Source organism: Rhyacophila brunnea, unplaced genomic scaffold, assembly GCF_057557595.1.
Source record: "Rhyacophila brunnea isolate RB1 unplaced genomic scaffold, BYU_Rbru_1.0 scaffold_14, whole genome shotgun sequence".
NCBI lineage: Eukaryota > Metazoa > Arthropoda > Insecta > Trichoptera > Rhyacophilidae > Rhyacophila > Rhyacophila brunnea.
The window spans coordinates 28,539,334-28,555,831 of record NW_028232796.1 but is presented as its reverse complement, the minus strand read 5'-3'; the positions used below and the strand labels follow the sequence as shown (position 1 = coordinate 28,555,831).

The 16,498-nt window shown below is 34.2% G+C and overlaps 1 protein-coding gene across 2 annotated transcripts in view; it reads right to left on the bottom strand.

Annotated features, from left to right (window-relative positions):
* The window catches only part of LOC147075835 (monocarboxylate transporter 14), a 212,382-nt gene that overhangs the window by 27,978 nt on the left and 167,906 nt on the right, over window positions 1-16,498 (bottom strand). For both annotated transcript variants that reach the window (XM_085942157.1, XM_085942156.1), the window contains exons 6-7: window positions 13,727-13,869; window positions 9,693-9,825 (exon numbers count right to left, since the gene is read on the bottom strand). In XM_085942157.1, coding sequence (XP_085798283.1) covers window positions 9,693-9,825; window positions 13,727-13,869 — 276 coding nt within the window. The remainder of the gene's footprint in view (window positions 1-9,692; window positions 9,826-13,726; window positions 13,870-16,498) is intronic.

Below are 16,498 nucleotides of genomic sequence, written 5' to 3'. Positions count from 1 at the left end.
TCTTTTAATACTTTTAGCCATCTTTAAGTAAAATTGAATTCATTTTCAGTTAATTCTGTTTTGTATGAAAAGTTATTTCGGATGAAATCCGTAATCCAATCCACTAAATTATTAATATATACGTGCGTTACTATGGAAATCAAAATGACATTTCAGTATTCTATATTTGTTTGTTGCAAAATAGCAAAAAATGATTTGTTGACAATTGCTTTATTTGTCCTAAATTATTAATAGGTACGTAGAATTGTCAAGTTTACATGATTCAACAGAAAATTTAAAAACGTGGTATATAAAAAGTTCTTTTTATCTTGTTAATTATTTTAATCAAGAATTGAAGTAGATAAAGATGATTCATTTATTTTACGAGTATTGTTTAATTAGTAGATACAATAAGTGGTAATAGTTTTGTAACCCAGATTAAAATAGGAACACAATCTAGGAAAATAGGGACAGTAAGTTACTCGCATTCATTATTAATTAATTGTAGTGTTGCTATGCGAGATAAGAACGTTGACACGATCAAATGACAATAAATTGAGGGGCTGAGGACCTAACGGATACAAGTAACAACCAATTTCAAATTGAGCGGATTCCGTTTTCACAATTATTCATGCGTGAGAGAAAAATATTCACACGTAGGGTATACGTAAAACAAGGTCCACTGGTCAGGCCGCGAGACAAAACTGTGAAATTCGATCGTAGTATTAGTTATTGCTCATTCATCAAAATGATTATTTGTGTATAGTGAAATAAATGGTAATACAGTAATTCAGTTGAACGAAATATCGAAAATCATCATTTAATTGCTTTTCCCTCCACCATCTGGACGTCTCCACACGCGTTAGGCCCGTTTCAGACGGGACACCGGTGTCGCGCTCGATATAATATAGGAGGCCTTTGTATTCGAAAAAGGGGCCTTTGTATTATGTTTATGAATGACACAGAGCTAATGAGTCAACGCATAATTTTGCGTTATAAAGTAGAACATAAAACTGGCTGCGGCAATAAAAACATGTGTATCGGCGGCTCGAGATGTAGCGACCGACGGAAAAGTGTACCGGACACGCGCTCTGGGGCGTTCATAAACATAATATAAATGCCCCTTTAATCGAATACAAAGGCCTCCTTATTTTATACGAACACGACACCGGTGTCGCGCTCGTATATAATATAGGAGGCCTTTGTAATCGAATAAAGGGGTCTTTGTATTATGTTTATGAACGCCCCAGAGCTAATGAGTCAACCCGTGTCCGATACTCTTTTCCGTCGGCCGCTACATTCTGAAGCCGTTGATACACTTATTTTTATTATCGCAGCCATTTTTATGTTCTAATTTATAACGCGAAATTATGCATTGACTCATTAGCTCTGGGCGTTCATTAATATAATACAAAGGCCGGTTTATTCGAATACAAAGGCCTTCTAGTGTCACGTCTGAAACGGACCTTATGCAGCAGCAGGCCTATCTACGATGACCCCCTGGTCGCTGTAAAGTAATGCTGTTATTATTTTCATAACAACGTGTCTAATTTGAGTGCTGTATGTTGGCCTCCTAAAAATGTATCACAGTGAATGCATAAAAACATGAATAAATATTATTTATTTATTCTGAGCCAAGTAATACTTCAAATACTTTAGGAGTAAAAGAGACTTCGTTTGAATCTACTAGAAGCAAATCTATCAAACCCAAAACCATCAATAATTCGAATGTTTTAAACACATACGTAGTTATGTTTTTTTCTACATCGTTAATAATTCAACTTTAAAAAGATTTTATTTTATTTAGCTTTGTTTTGGACGTCTCAAAGTTTCACGTAATATCGACTGTAGAAAGGAAAATTGGCGTAATCCACAAGAGGCACAGGAGATTTTACAGGAGGCACAAAAACATTTTTGTTATGGTTTTAGGTCGAAGTTAAAATACAAATTAGACATAGGTAACCTAGAAGTGCATGACAATTAAGTATTTGGTTTTTATATTTCCAATCTGATATTAATTAATAGGTCAATTAAAGAAAAATCAACAAATATAATTTAACAAATATAACTCATTCACTGCGGACTAGATAATGATTTTTAATTACCTCCTTTAAAATACACGTTAATTACATCGATCGGCCGCCTGGTCATTACGCGCCAGGTATGTCTTCAGCGTCCAAAGTATTAAGTCGTTTTCCCCACTTCACTTCACTTCCTTCTTTTTTTTTTAATTGCCAACTAAATTTATATAATAAGATCGGCATTTGCAGCTTACATTCTTTGGACACAATGTGTATTTAGTCAGCGCTCGAAATGGAAAAATTTACGAACCGGAGCGCTCGACAGTTTTCTGAAGATTTTTACATAGTACCTAAAGTTATCAAAGTTTATGTATTTTTTTTCATGAAAATAAGTGTGTTTGATTTTCTATTATATGGCCTATCCAGCTCAGACGGTCAAATTATTTATTCCACGAGACGGAACGATAATTTTACCGATTTCACGAACAGGAACAGCGCTCCGGTGCGTTCCGGTCCATTTCGAGCCCTGTATTTAGTTGTGTACAACGTTATTATTCAATAAAATCTATTTTGAAAAAAACCGAGGGCTACGCACTTTTTTTTTCTTTTCTATAGTCGATATTTATTATCAGAGTCCGTTCAGAGAAGTTGAAGCCAACAATCTGAATTATTAAATTCATGGTATTGTTTTATTATTCATTTCTTAAAAAGATACAATTAGTGTGTGAATAAATTGGATAATTACATGTACAAATCATTAAATTAATGCCACATATTATTACATCGCCGTTTGTAAACATGACTAAAAGCTTCTTTTTGGCAATTACCATAATATTATAACGGTAAAGTTGGAATTCGTTGCCTTTGCTTCTGAATATAATGTTGAAGACGGCATACATTACCATATTATTTAACTTTGGAGCCATTCATGGGGTAGGAATGCAGAATGGCTGCAAATGATCGTATCGGCTGGAGGAAAATGGTGGAATAGTAGGAAACTCGAATTAAATTAAAGAAAACAGTATTATTATATATCTTTGACGTGTTTAGTAAATTTGGTCTTCCGTGCACTTGGATCACTTGTGTCCTCAACCGCTCAATTGGTGAATCCTTGACTTTAATTCTTGAAACAATGAAATAGAGTGATGATGATGAAATAGATATAGGTTGATAGATGAAATTTGATGCTTGTTTACATAAACGATAATAACTATTTAGGAGTGTTAAAATATTTCGTCATAGATTTATCAGAATCATGTTCTTGGTGTACGGATGGTTTATTTTAAAGCTTGTGATGATAAAGAGAGATCCCCAAAGGCAACTATATTCATACCGTGGCACTGAATTGCGAATTACGATGGTAGTGCTAGTTATTTATCATCTTCGAATGCATTCCGGTAACTAATATAATGAAAATTTTTGATTTCATATTTCGTTTATAATCAGTAAAAAAAAAAACATGACAACACTCTTGCACTGTTAAACTATTGTTTTTTTCACTATAACACTGTGTACACACACAAGTTGGAAACATTATACAAGCGGCAACTCGTCCATTAACTATTTTTGAGGTTGTCATTTTCAACGAAAGCATAATAAAATATATGCCAGTTGTCCGCAGTGCATCTATATATGATAATGTCAGCCTAATCGTAAGCGGCGACGCTTTTGAACTGTGGATTCATTGGTTTATCTCAAGACTCTTGTCATAAATACAAACGCAACCAACGTCAACCTCGCTAACATGTTCTATTTTGGTCTCCAAAGTCCAAATGTTTCTGAAGAACATAGCCCTTTGAAACCGCATCATCCTTAGATTATTTAGATTATAGAAAAATATAGATAGAGCTATTGCAAGGGTTTTTCCCACAAAACATTTTCACGCCTCGCCCCCTTCAAGCTTCCTCCGCGACCCTTTCCTGGGTGCGTGTCATAGTGTTGCCAGATATCGAATATTTATTCTAATGTTATAATGTTACAAGCGATGTTTTTTATAAATTATATTATGGCAACACTGGCGTGTTGGCTATGCATTTGGTAAAACATTACTCACTAAAATCGGTTCATGCGGAGGGCTTGGCATCATCATAGTATAAGCAAGGCACTCAGCAAACAGGATGAGAGACAGAACGATGTCTTTGGGAAGAAAGTCATAAGAAGAATCTTTAGACCTGCTAAAGAACATAGCATTTGGAGATCGAGGTACAATATAATTAGGAACTGTACTCAGTTTACGGGATGCGAATCATATTATGTGGCATATGAAAATGCCGAAACTACGTAGAAATACAGGAGTCACCAACAAGGTGAACTATTTTCATTATCTATATGTAAGAGCATACTTCAGTGAAACAGCAAAAAATATTCAGCAATAGGTGGGACACAATTTCGCATGTGTTGCCAGTCGGAGAGCGATAGTCGACCCGAGAGCACGTCAATTTGTTTTGTGATGGCGTCGGAGGAATTAATTCTTAAATCGTGTAAAGATGGCTAAAAAACGTTAGTAGTTACTCAAAAAACAAAACATGTCAATGAATATATTATTATTATTACTTAAATAATTTTATGTTATTACTTAAAACCTTGATTTAGAAGAGCATTGATGAGTGGGTATTAAAAGTGGCCAATAGTTAAAATTTGTCGCAATTAGTATGTCACTGCGTAGCATAGAGGTAATGCGCGGAAGGGACGTAAGCCCGGGAGATGCAGGGTGGCTTACTTTTTTTAAAAAGATTTTTTCTATTGGTTATAATATATTTTCTCAGAAAGTGTTTTTCAAAATTATGTATATACTTATTTGTTTTTAAAATTTAATTGACTCCTGCGTAAACGAAGCCATAATAGACAATAGTCAAAAAATATAAAGTAGTATATCTATTATGTTTTCGTTTAGGCAGACATAACATGAATTTGAAAAAAATAAAGAAAACACCATCTGCAATTTGTACTCTTAATTCAATGAAAATAACTAAAGTATGACTGATAAACTGTACCTACAATATTTTGGCGGATCTCCACAGCCTACCTTCACTATGATGGTTCGAATTAGGGAAGGTTTATTTGAATTTTAAAAACAAAACGAATAAATAATAATATGAATGTCAAAGTTTACTGTGGACTATTTATGACGGATCGTAACAGCCTACCTCCACCCTTCGCCACTGATATAATATAATATTTTCATCGCCACGCGGTCACGCAATAAAATTGTGGCGATTATCAACACGTAATAGAATGGACAAGTTGCGTGATTGACACTGCTACTAACGATGACTAGCTATAATCCTTTGGACATTTTTCAAATATACAGGCTCGGAAAAATTTCAATTTAAACCACCCAGAGCGTATCTATTATCCACAAAATTGTGAGCAATTTATTTTCTTTTCAATTTTAAATTTCAAGCCATTATTATTAAAATTCACAAAACTATTAAAAAATGGGGTCCGTTTTTGGCAGCGTAGTTTCGAAACAGTGAACAAGATTTATCATTTTTATTACAACATATTTTTAAGTCAATTTTCACAAATTGATTCAGTAGCAGGGCTCAAAATGACCGGAGCGTACCGGAGCGCCGTTCCTGTCCGTGAAATCGGTAAAATTATCGCTCCGTCTCGTGGAAAAAATAATTTGACCGTCTGAGCTAGATAGGCCGTATAATATAAAATCTAACACACTTATTTATATGAAATACACATAAAATTTGATAAATATTGTAAGACAACATCTTTTTGGCTACGTGTTAAAACTGTGAACTAACATGCTCCGCCTATTTTTACCCCGGAATTCCATTATAAATTAACAAGCTCCTCGCATTTAGTAGACAGCAGCGCTTAAAAGGGTAGCCAAGAAGATGTTGTCGTACAGTATGTCTTCTAACTATGATAACTATGTATTGTTCTACAGAAAACTGTCGAGCGCTCCGGTTCGTAAACTTTTCCAGTTCGAGAGCTGTCAGTAGGTATCCGTAACATCCATCTTAGGTTGAATTTATTTAGTAATGAAGACAGATCTGATTGTTTCGGTCGGTATAACCAGAGCCGGATTTACCTTAGGACTAAAGCAGTACCTACTTCTCAAAATGGGGGGCGCGGCCTCCTAGGGGGCCCTGGAGCTCCTGCCAGGGAGCCGCGTAATATTTCAATATTTGAAAAAAAATATCTTTAAAACGAGATCACTGGAAGATACCAGATACAAATCAGTCAAAATCTCGAGGTCAAATTTTCACGCGATCACAATACTTTATCCGATATGGATAAAAATAATCTATTTATATTGTTATAAGATTTTTTAGTTATCTGGTTATTTTTTACTGTAATAAAAAATAAATACAGGTTGTGTCTTTCAACGGAGACTTTGGAGCAATTAGCATTTCAAACATTGTATTCGGTATTGATTTAGTATGTAAATAATTACAAGATAAAAAGAACTTTTTATATACAACGTTTTTAAATTTTCTGTTGAATTAGTATGCTCAATATGCTCAAACTTGTAGTTGATATGAAGTAAATAAAAAACAAACAAATAAATAGACTACTGAAATGTCATTTTGACATTTCATTTTGTTTTCCATAGTAACGCACGTATAGTGGATTACGGATTACGCATACAAAACAGAATTAACTGAAAATTAATTCAATTCTACTTATAGATGGCTAAAAGTATTGTTGGTCACTAAAGACTAAATTTTTTGGGGAGGGGAGCCTTGAATTTTTTTTCTGATTTCGGGGGCCGTGTTATGAAAAAGTTTGAGAAGCACATGACTAGAAGGGCTTATAGCCCACGACCCCAGAATTAGTAGAGGTCGAAACCGAAAAATAAATTTAAATAATCAGTAAAATAAACCTTTTACAGTTACACGGATGAATGTACTTACTTCCACATCTACTGTGTAATTTTTGTAAAGAAATAAGAACATTAATTATAAAATAAAATAAATAAATAATGCTATGCGGTGTAAAAATAATATATTATGTATCTGAGTATCTCCATATATAGCGAAAGCATCTGTTTGTCGATAGATTTATCATTATTCATTAATCATTATCAAGAATACGCCATAAATATGAATGTATAATAGAAATACAGATCCAATTCTTACTTCCAGTAAGTGATAGGTTTGTCTGACACACATGTCATAATTTTAATCATATTTGCAGAGTTTAACCAGATGCGGAATTTTATCTATGTAAGTCAGGAGCGCAGACAGAATAAATGTTTGGGGGATGCCATGTTGAAAAAAAAATCTATAAGTAATATTTTATTGATTTTTTTTTAATTTGACGGGAGGGGGTGGGGTTAACAAAATATAGTAGGTGTTACTAACTTCCACATTTACCCCTCCCGCGCAATATACCGCACTGTTCCACGTACACTGTATACACAATTTTACAGGAGAGCAAAAACAAAGTTTTGAAATCAGTCTGACAAGAGATAGTTTATAAGATATTTTAAAGTATTTTATATCAAAATAAGCGGAATTAGCATCACAATACAAATCTTAAATCATTTCTTTATACAAAAATTGTAGTTTATTTATCTTGCATTTTAATTAAACACATATTACCTATATCTTTTTGCCATATCAACTTTTTTGACATTTGGTCAGATGTAGATATCTTTTAACGTTACTCTGTGACCAATAAAGTTGCAGCTCTAATATTTTGCCACATCAAAGAATGTACGATTTGGAACATAGTATGGAAGAAAACTAAAAAAGTGAAAAAACAGCAGTTATAGCCGTCTGCCATCGTTCGCGCCGTCTAGTCTTTTAGATATAGATATTTAGTATCAGAATATTAAAACAAACATTATATGCCCCGGATAATTGAATTAATTTATGAGTGCCATGGTTTTTTCAGTGGCCGCAGGCCTTGCGTGTCGTAGAATGCCTAGATGAGCAATGACGTACCGTGGGGGTAGGCAGATTGAGTATTGCTTGGGGGCGGCAGTTATTCGAAGGGCAGCAAATCGAGGAGAATCATTATATATATATGTTTAAATAGCTACATAAACTTTGTAATAACGGAAATAAAAATTTCACCTCACTGGTTGGAATTAAAATGTAATTAACATAAAAGGTAACACAACTGTAATTATTTTTTCGGGTTCGCGATGTCTAGTTTACTTCCGTTATTCTTGAACATTGTGTCTTTGATGCCCAGCAAAGGCACGTGGAGATTTGCCAAGTAGGTGTATTTGAATTATAGGTAGGTACATACTTACCTACTTTAAAATGTATCCAAAAATATTTTTGCCAGTCACTGGCGAATTTTTGGAAGTTGTCATGTATATTTTTAAATGTATCTGAAACCGTGGCTCGCAATATTATCCATTAAAGCAGATATGGCATTTAAATAATATTAGATTTAGTGGTAATTATATTTTGTTAGCAATGTATCCATACAACACATTTCTTAGATATTGGAGTCATGAAAGGATGATAAAAAATACTGTATAAAAAATGGGGTGGCATTTTGACCTTGCCTGGAGGCGGCATTTTGTTTAGGGACGTCACTATAGATGAGTGAGGCCAACCAGTTGAGAAGGCTGTTTGACAGTCAAATCATCTGGATCACGATCTTCAATCATGAGGTCCTGACGAAGACAAAGAACAACACAAACATGGACCCTCCAAAACAACCCGCCCCGCACTACACGGTCTTAATCGAGCGTATAACGAAGCCCTACGATTGGGCGTAAGAATCAGAAGTTGTTTAAGCAAAATTCAGGAGCAAATACCCAAGACTGAGGACACCACACTCTCAAATGAGCTTTGACTGAGTTTAATGAATGACGTAATTTAGTAAAAAGTGCCATGGGAGAGAAAGGCACGAAGGATGGATGAATGTAATGATACTTATATAAGATACAAAAAAACAAAGCTAAAACAATACGGATAAACAAAACTACGTGAAGAGATCTTCACGTCCGCAATAAGAATAAGAATAACTAATATGCCATTTACCTAATACTTTTTTCTGTTTCTGAGGGGGGGGGGCTCCGGACCCGAAACCCACCCCTTTTGTGCGCGCCTGATGGAAATCACTGTTTATAATAAAATATTATCAGTAGTGTTTTGTGACTAACAATTTCATTTGTATAGAAAGATTGGAACATGACCCTACCATATTATTGCAAGCAATAAGTGTCAATATCCGAGCGTCATATTAAAATAATTATGAGAATTGTACCTACATACTGAGAAATACAATATAGCGATAGCCCACAGCTTGAGAACAAAGAGTCAAGCGTGTTATGTAATCTAATAATTAAATAAAAATTGAATCACGTTTATATTTTATAATTATAAGTAAAGGGTACTTCTCTACAAATAAAGTTTTTAATGATGCAGAAAAAACAGATCGCTTTAATTTAAGTGCTCTTGGCACGCCTAGATCCGCGTGATGTTTAAGATCGATTTCAAGTTCTATCCACCGATATCCGTCTACTTTAACTTATCACTTTTATTGGTGGACATTTTTTGTCAAAAATCATTGTCAAAAAACGCTAGCAAACTAGATGCGCATTAAAAAATGTTAGCTCTGGCAAGCAATCTTTGACTACCATCAATAGGCGGTATATTTATATATTAATTATAAGCGGACAATTTCCATAAACGACACAAAAAATGAAAAACTAATAACTCTCAAAGTAAGAACAAAAATAATATTATGAAGTAATATGGTACTCACATCCCCGTACTCAGAATTATTATTTCTACCGGACACTGAGTTCGATGACTGTCTTGTATTTCTTCTGACGTCGCCGTTGCTACTCATTGAGCCCCGAGAAGATGACTTAATGGCCGCCAATGAAGGCTTAAATCTAAAACAAACAAAATAATACAACCTGATTACTGCTTGTGTATATGTTACGCCGAATGTGCGAAATTTACTATTACATGAAATGGGAAAATTTTTGCCTAAATCATGAAAAATGTGAGCCCGTTGCCTTATTCATGAATTAGGCAAGATATCTGCAAAGTGCGTGAATTCGGCAGTAATTTTTCTGCCTAGTTCATGCATTGGACAAATTAGATAGTAGCGATACGGTGGTGTTATTTGCAACTAAACCAAATGTGTCAAATGCTCATGCATTGGTCAAAATGGATGGTCGCGCTCCGGTAGTGTTTTTTGCAACTAATTAAACTAACCAAATGTGTCAAATGTCATTCATTATATAAAAATATACCAATCAATAACTACAATGACGTTCATATCCATTTACTATGCCCAAAAAAAATCTAGAACTATAATATGATAACGGAAGAATTTTATTAAAAGGTATTTTCGCGATTTGATTCGTACTTGGGTATCAATCGTGCAATGGTCGATTGTTTGTTTGTGATAGTATGATTTGATAGTTTGCTGACACTTGTTAGCTAACCTCAAAATGGACATTCAGTTGAATTCAGAATGACAAAACATAACCTAACCTAACCTAACCTAACCTAATAATAATAATATTATATTATGTCCAATTATAACTAATAAAACCATCCGTATTAAATTTATTTTTTCTACTGTCATGTTGACAGTTTAAGAATTCCATACCCTGGCGAATTCATGTACTCAGCAGATAATTTACATAGTTCATGAATAAGGCATCGGGCTTCACTATTACATGAATTAGGCAAAATTTTGCCCATTTCATGTAATAGTCAATTTCGCACATTCGGCGTAACATATATACAATCTCTGATAACTTTATGAAAAGGACTGAATCTCTCATAGCTGATGATCACCTTATGACGTATGTTATAATGTGTCTTGATTTATCTGTAACGCATGCAAGAAACATAATAATGTACATGTGTAAGCAAGGCAGGGATATTTCAGAACGTATTCAGATGAGGAATATAAACGAGAATATTTTGAAAGAAAATGTACAGATAATAATACAGAAAATAATAAAAATAAGAAAATTCGGCCTCTTAATATATTAAATCTCACATCCGCAAACATGCATAATGAGTAAGCATCGCAGGCGAACTTTTTTGTCATTTCCATGATATCTACTTAACTGTCAAAAAATGTGTTATTTTCATCACTTTCATAATTTTTCACCCCCTTAGAATATACCACCCCTAAGCAACGTAAAACTTAGCTACCTGCACTTTCAGTAACGTAAATAAATGTAAATCACATTTCCACATTATCCTTAGAATTAAACTAACAGGCATACAAACACACTTAACTATAAGTAAATTAGCAATAAATCGTAACTAAGTACTAAATATTGTGTGTAACTAATTATAACATCGGCGTGACAATTTAAAATGCTATAACAGAAAAAAATATAGACTGCATAGCAGGCGGCGACGTTCACATCTGACAACTAAATAGGTACCTTGATGACAACGTAATAATATGTATTCTTTCATTCCTGGCAAATAAAGTCTCCTTTTCTAAATACAATTCTAGCAACTTAAACAATAACTATGACGTCTAAAAATTCTGCATTGTTATAATAGTTTGTACTTGTTTTAATCTGTATTTTTCGCCACCGAATTCTCGCGAAACCCCGGTTGGGCCCGAGGTTTGAAAGCCTATGGCATTAAATGTAGCCTTTTTCGACAACGTTAACAGGTTTAAAAATCACATAAAAAAGATACATTATAAAAAAGATATAATATAAAGAAAATTCACATAAAATATTACACTAGATTTTATTTTTCAGACGCGAGTTCCTCCTTCCCTAATACCCATTGTCTGTTAGCTAGTAGGTATCTAACTAAATTTTGATATTATCATTTATAAGTTATAAACATGAAAATAAAAAAGGTCTTTGAAGTTTCTTCGTTGTTTCTTCGGCAACGTTTTCTTTTATTTATCATTTTCTCCATCTATCTATATTCTATCTATAACGAAGAACTTTAGATAATCCTCAAACGTAGCAAATACATTTTCGGCGTGTCAGAAATATTGAACTTCCAACAAAATTGACAGACTGAGACGGGTTATAAGATATTATAGGACTTATAACTTTCAGATTCCCGTTATATTCCTTGAATAGGGGGGCGAAGTAATCTTTATACATATAGGTATATCACTTTTCTTTTTTAGTTCATCTGTCTAATCTAATATCATCAGCGATCGAAATTGAAAATTATACGAATCGGAGCGCTTGATAATTTTCAGAATATAGTTACAAATATATCTAATTTCATCTATAGGTATGTTATACAAATAAGTGGTTTAGATTTTTGTCATTATAATATACCTATCAAGCTCAGATCGTTCTTTATGGAATAACAGTCTTTAAAGCCGCGTTGACACGATCCAAGTACGATCCGAGTACACTTGGACCGAGCGCCATCCAAGCGCACTCGTATGGGACATCTGCATACAAATTACTCCTATCCAAGCTAACTTGGATGAGTAGGACGCGGTCCGAGTAGTTTGGATAGGAATAATTAGTACGAAGCTGTCTCATACGGGTGCACTTGGATGGCACTCGGTCCAAGTGTACTTAAACTAAAGTTTTTAGACATGCCGCATCAAAATAGTAAAATAAATATTGGATGCCCAATATGGTGGCACCAATAATTATCATTCATGAGTGTCATGGGATCAAGTCGGTCCAACTCTCAGTTGGACCGGTCGGCTATTGCGAGGGAAAATTTCTCAGCCTTTAAAAAGTTTTTGGCATTAATTTACGGCGAGCGAGAAGGTTTTTTCTCATCGAGAATTGACCGTAATACATTATATCAAAGTAGAAATCACGCACACTCTAGTGCATGCCAGCCAAGGTCTTAGGAAGTTGCTCCTGGGACACTTTCGGCACAAATTTGAAGACTGCCTAACATTCGTTACGCCACGGTATACGCATGCATAACTAGTGTGGAGACGTGGCGGATGGTGGAGGGAAAAACAAGTGCCACGGGATGCTTCACGTCTCGTAGAATGTCCGGAGAAGTGAGGCCAACCAATGGAAACGGCTGTACGATAGGCAAATTACCCATGTCTCCATCCTCAGTCATGAAGTCATGACTAAAAGGAAGATGAAGTAATAAGCCATTAACCTAAATAATTTTGTATTTTTTCAGTTCCTGTAGGGGTCCGCACCAGAAAACTCCTCCCTTGTGTGCGCGCCTGACCACTACCATCCAGCGGATGTCAACAACCCTACCGGTATTAGGATAATAGCAGTATATATCGATGACCCAGTATTAAACACTAACAACTCAAAAAACGAAGTTTTGAGATAATCATGTTTTAATATTTTGAATATTTTACAATACACAAGATTTGACAAGTTTTAAAAGGATGCATGTCAGAATTTATCTCTTTGAAATTAAAAGGTATGGTCAGTCGCCGGTTTTAAATGGAAACAATTCAAAATGGATCTGAACAAAACTGGTTTTGTTTGAAAGTGTGTAAAATTTCATATAGGTTTTTTGGCTCTCAAGGTACGGGTATCTAAATATTTTTTTTCGAATTGTTTCTGTAGAAAACTGACAAGAGAGTATTTTGATACCAATATCGCGAAATGTCTAATTTTTGACTTGTTACTGTTCAATACTGGGTCATCGATATATTATAAGAATAACCGGTGTCTGCTGGGGTTTTTGTAATTAGGTATAGACAACCGAAGATCAAAGAAAAAATGGAAATATTTTAAAGATTTTTGCTGAAATTAAAGAAATCATCAAAATCTCAAAATTCATCTAGCCATTGTACATGCAATTAGGTACTAATTTATTTTGGATTAATATAATGCATACCTTTCCCCTGTTGATGGTTTCCTAATTCTATCGAAGAATGGAACTGAACCATTCTTGGGCAGTCCTTGGTGATAAGTGGTAAAAGCTGGCGATGATACGTTTCTGGGCAGAGCTTCTGCTGGTCCAGCGATGTGCTTCGGAGGCTAGAAGTAATTACAATAATATTATTTATTATGAAAATTCTCAACTTTACGGTTAATATAAGTACCTACCTATAATAATAGAAATTAAGTCAACTGGAAAGCTATGGCTAAGTACAGTATCTAAACGAGCATGAATTGTTCAGGCAAATTGTATGCACACTCACCAATAGCAAACGACACAGAATATAATTTGTACACTTGCTGTAAAGTGAGTGTGAATGGTGACTTAAGGTGCCGAAATGCGAAATGCGTGATTTTATATAGGTACCTACCAGTGGCAAAGGGTGGAGGTAGGTTGTTAAGATCCGACATAAATAGTGCACACTAAACTTTGTCAGTCATAAGTATTGGTTTTTATTGAAATAAGACTACAATTATTTACAGATGGTCTTGGTTAGTTTTTAAAGTTAAATTAAACCCTGCGAAAACCAAGCCATAATAGATAATAGTCAAAAAACTCTCGTCCATCAATAAAATATCTAAAACTATGCCATTAAATAATACTTAATTTTGAATATTTGATAGATATAATATTATTTTTTATCTAAGTATTATGGTTTGGTTTTTTTTTTTTTTTCCGACCATGTCCGATCCTAATAGGATCATATGGGCCTCCACAGAGTAGAGGTTTGTATTAACAGTTTTTTTTACGAGAAATGGATGTCAGCCACTTGCTCAACCTATTAGGTCCATACCCTGACTCACACACATACTGAAAAACAATATGTGTACTTGCCAGACCCAGGATTCGAACCTGGGACCCACGGCATGATAGTCCAACGCTTATGCCGCGCGGCCACCGTGGGTTTGGTTTGGCTGGGCTTAATTGATTTTTAAAAACTAGCTAACACCGCATGCAAATTGTAGTCTTTGTTCAATAATAACAGATACTTATGATTTAATGAATAGCTGTACACACTTTACAGGGCCGAAAACATCACGTGGCATATGAAAATGCAGATTACGCTGGATCGGCCACGTGCATAGAATGCCGGAGGATATGTCAGCAGGCCTGGCTATGTATGCAACCTCCGAAGGCAAGAGAAGACCTGGACGGCCGAAATTGAGATGGATGAACTGCACCACAGAAAATTTAAGAATTCTCGGTTAAAACAACTGGAAACTGTCGGCGCTGAATCGTCCAGGATGGAGGAAGTTTTTGAAGGAGGCCAAGACCCGGCAATGGTTGCAGTGCCATATATCGTCACTGTTCTGGCAGAAGACACTAATTCGAAAAAATGACATATTGAGTTATTTATACCAAAATGTTCCTTATTTCAAACTTTACCGTCTGGAAACCTTCATAATAAATAAACATTCTTTATTTTAAAGTCATCCTTTTTACAATTACTTAAGGGGGGACATGCTCGTCGAAGGTCAAAATTGAGTTTTTATTGTATTTTCAAACCATGATCCTGGACACTCCTTAAACGTTGTAGATAATCTATTTATATAATTTTGAAGCCTTATTATCCTTTATAGTTATTTTAAACATTTGATGACTGCATGAAGTATTTTTGTTACATAAAATAGTATTCTTTTAAACCTCTCGCTCTAATGTTTTAGAATATAGTCATATTTCGGTACAGAACTGTGCAGTGGTGTTAAGATTTGTTACATTTATTAATTTTTAAACGCATTTACAAAACCATTAGTATAATTTATTACGAGATAATTTTTGTAAAATATTCACGATAAAAAATTATTTTGATAATCTCTGTGATCCCAAATTTGACAAGAATTAGGCATTTTATTATTCAAAAAATCGGCAAGATTAACACATTTCAAGATGATTCTAAAGATATTTATTATAAGCTAAGTCTTTGACCATTCAAGTGTGATAAACATCTTATGAATAATGATTGCTTTATAATAATTATTGACCTAAGAATAAGGTAGTGTTTTTTTGAAATACGCCATTTCTTTTGTCATTCCCTAGTGGTTAAGCTACAACATACGGCCGTAGCCATAAAATAGTAGTTTAGATATTAGTAGCCATAAAATTATAGTTTGTCATTTTATGGCTACGGCCGTATGTTGTAGCTTAACCACTAGGGAATGACAAAAGAAATGGCGTATTTCAAAAAAACACTACCTTATTCTTAGGTCAATAATTATTATAAAGCAATCATTATTCATAAGATGTTTATCACACTTGAATGGTCAAAGACTTAGCTTATAATAAATATCTTTAGAATCATCTTGAAATGTGTTAATCTTGCCGATTTTTTGAATAATAAAATGCCTAATTCTTGTCAAATTTGGGATCACAGAGATTATCAATATAATTTTTTATCGTGAATATTTTACAAAAATTATCTCATAATAAATTATGCTAATGGTTTTATAAATGCGTTTAAAAATTAATAAATGTAAAAAATCCTAACACCACTGCACAGTTATGTACCGAAATATGACTATATTCTAAAACATTAGAGCGAGAGGTTTAAAAGAATACTATTTTATGTAACAAAAATACTTCATGCAGTCATCAAATGTTTAAAATAACTATAAAGGATAATAAGGCTTCAAAATTATATAAATAGATCATCTACAACGTTTAAGGAGTGTCCAGGATCATGGTTTGAATATACAATAAAAACTCAATTTTGACCTTCGACGAGCATGT